The sequence below is a fragment of the Vulpes lagopus genome, chromosome 6 (assembly GCF_018345385.1).
Source record: "Vulpes lagopus strain Blue_001 chromosome 6, ASM1834538v1, whole genome shotgun sequence".
Taxonomy (NCBI): domain Eukaryota; kingdom Metazoa; phylum Chordata; class Mammalia; order Carnivora; family Canidae; genus Vulpes; species Vulpes lagopus.
Genome location: NC_054829.1, coordinates 124,787,261 through 124,790,589, shown reverse-complemented (window position 1 = coordinate 124,790,589; position 3,329 = coordinate 124,787,261). Strand labels below are relative to the sequence as shown.

The 3,329-nt window shown below is 41.7% G+C and overlaps 1 protein-coding gene across 1 annotated transcript; it reads left to right on the top strand.

The window, feature by feature from the left end:
- The first annotated feature begins 2,035 nt into the window (after window positions 1-2,035).
- On the top strand, window positions 2,036-2,849 carry LOC121492726 (histone acetyltransferase KAT7-like). Its single transcript, XM_041757883.1, is given in 2 exon segments — window positions 2,036-2,371; window positions 2,373-2,849. Coding segments are annotated over 2 exon segments (813 nt in total).
- Window positions 2,850-3,329: the final 480 nt, after the last annotated feature.

Below are 3,329 nucleotides of genomic sequence, written 5' to 3'. Positions count from 1 at the left end.
CTAATAGCATAAACAAAAAACCTTCAGAGTAAATTTATCAAAAGTGTACAGTATCTGTCTACTGAAAATAAGAAACATTAGTGAGGAAAATTAAACCAGAATAACTGCAGCAATGTGCCTGTACATTGGATCAGAAGAAACTTAACTGTTAATATAGGAGTTCTCCACAAATTGATCCATAGTTTAAAAGTGAGCTAGCTCAAAATTCTATCATATGAGCTTTTACTTCCAGCCATAGTGGAAAAAACCGGGACCTGATTTGCCCTCATACTTGGAGAAAAAAAAAAGAAAAATATGTGAAGCAATGTTTTTATAACACTGGACATAAGACCACAAAGGGCAGTGACCCTGATAGACAAGAAGCAAAGTACATGTGTCCTGTGATTGCTTCAGCTTATTCACCCCTACCCTTGTGAAGGTTTCTCCCTTGAGTCCTCAGCTTAGCTTCTACTCAGCGCATGCAGTGAGAACCTACTGGATAACAGGGAAAGAACTACCCAAAGGCCAGAGATATATATTCACACAAGGTTGGGAATAGTGCCTCTTCCCACTTGCCCGACTTGAAAGTCTCATCGTCTGTTGGCCATAGAGTAGAGTCTAAGAAGGATCCTGCCTCAATAATGGGAAGTTATTAAGTCCTACAAAAGTTAAAGAAAATACTTTTGGCTGAAGGAACAGGGCATCAGATGGAAATCTGGAACCACACAAAGAGAGAGCTTTGCGAATAGTGACTACATGGATAAACATATACACTTTTAGGAATTTAAATCTCATGAAAGATAATTGAATATTTAAACAGAAATAGTCACAATCCAGTGAGCAATTTCATGGCATATTTCTTTTCTCTCAGCTAATTATGACCAATCCCATATGTACCATTTTCATTTTATGACCATTCATTGCCGGGACCACTCAACATTATGATTTAATAGATGTGACGATACTCGGCTCACTATAGGTTGCTCTGGCTGCAAGATCATGCCTTGAGCCAAGGCCAGACGCCCAACCACTGAGCCACCCAGGCATCCCAGTTCATGTGATTTCTGTTTTTTTTTTTTTTTTTTTTTTTTTTTTTTTTCTATCTAGGCATAAGAAAAATTTTCTGCTCTAGATCCAAATCAGAGCTACCAGTTTGGTGTTGTTGTTGTTGTTATTTAGTAAAACGATTAAGTGTGGAATACACTATCTTCAGACCTCAAAGGTATTTTGTTGTTGTTACTAAGGATGGGAAGTGTGCAATAGCATAATTTGTACTTTGCAAGAATTGCCCCAGCATTCCCATATAAAATAGACCATCCCCCCCACAAAATATTCACTCATGTGGTACATACATAAAACACTTTTGGTTTTCATCTCTCCTTTATGTAGCATGTGTCTTATCAAAGTTTTCAATTGTCTTGATGCTTTTTAAAATCTAGTACAGGGATCCCTGGGTGGCGCAGCGGTTTGGCGCCTGCCTTTGGCCCAGGGTGCGATCCTGGAGACCCGGGATCGAAACCCACATCGAGCTCCCGGTGCATGGAGCCTGCTTCTCCCTCTGCCTGTGTCTCTGCCTCTCTCTCTCTCTCTCACTGTGACTATCATGAATAAAAATAAAATAAATAAATAAATAAATAAATAAATAAATAAATAAAATAAAAACTAGTACATTAAGACGTTGGAGTCACCATAGAGGATCACATAATATATTATGATGTCTTGCTAAATATACAAATGTTTTATGTCCTTTCAGAATACATTATGATACTGGATGAGGGGGTTAAATAAAAGCCCTAAGGAAAACTATAAATGTATATTGTTATCCAAATCATATGAATAAAAACTATTTCTGGTCTTCATTTTTGATGGACATAGAAAACAACACATTTGCCAGTTTAAAGGACACACAATATAACTGAGTAATAATGTAACAAAGATATCACATTTGGCAACTATTACAAATATGACTACTACTTGATTGAGTTTCAAGGAGTCTACAGTCTTCTTTTAAAATCTTTCTTTGCTTTCCGGTGCCAGCACACTTGTCATGACTACCATGGAACACAGACAGACCTATGGGAACACTCGGGAACCTCTCTTGGAAAACCTGACTAGCGAGTATGACTTGGATCTTTTCCGAAGAGCACAAGCCCGGGCTTCAGAGGATTTGGCTAAATGTGTGTGGAAACACCCACCTGGTGATGAGATCTACCGCAGAGGCTCCATCTCCGTGTTTGAGATGGATGGCAAGAAAAACAAGATCTACTGCCAACACCTGTGCCTGTTGGCCAAGCTTTTTCTGGACCACAAGACATTATATTATGATGTGCAACCCTTCCTGTTTTACGTTATGACTGAAGCGGACAATACCGGCTGTCACTTGATTGGATATTTTTTCCAAGGAAAAGAATTCATTCCTCAACTACAATGTGCCATGTATCCTCACCACGCCTCGGTACAGGAGACAGGGCTATGGCAAGATGCTCATCGATTTCAGTTACTTGCTTCCCAAAGTGGAAGAAAAAGTTGGCTCCCCGGAGCGTCCCCTCTCTGACCTGGGGCTCATAAGCTATCGCAGTTACTGGAAAGAAGTGCTTCTCCGTTACCTGCATAATTTCCAAGGCAAAGAGATTTCTATCAAAGAAATTAGCCAGGAGACAGCTGTGAATCCTGTGGACATTGTCAGTCCTCTGCAAGCCCTTCAGATGCTCAAGTCCTGGAAAGGAAAACATCTAGTTCTAAAGAGACAGGACCTGATTGATGAGTGGATAGCCAAAGAGGCCAAAAGATCCAACTCCAATAAAACCATGGATCCAAGCTATTTAAAATGGACCCCTCCCAAGGGCACTTCAAGTGACCTGTTACTCTGAGCCAGCGAACCCCAGCAGTGGGAGTCCGTACCCTAGGGATCTGTCTGTCATTTCTGTTGCTCTTGTGATTGGCAAGTACAGCATCCTTTGGGAAGGCCACCCCCCTCAGGACTGTCCTGGCTCCCACCCTCGTGTACACTGCAGACCTGGTTCTGAGGACCTGTTGTTTCGGCCTCAGTGAGGTTGCCTGGATGGGATCGCTGTTTAGACTTGAGTGCAGATCCCTCGTAGCACTGACCCAAGGTGTTCTGTCCAGTCACTGGTTCTCCTCATGTCCTCTAGCCCCATGAGGTTGTGTTGTGTCTTCTAAACTTTGTTCTAGTGCTTCTTGCTGCCCGGACACCAGACTTCAAACCATGGTTGCCACCACCAGGACCTTTCCAATTGCTCCTTACATGCGGTTTTTTTGGAAGAGCAGGGAAGAGGTAACATTTCTGAGTGTGTGTACTAGGAGGGGTCCATTCCCTTTGGATTTTATCT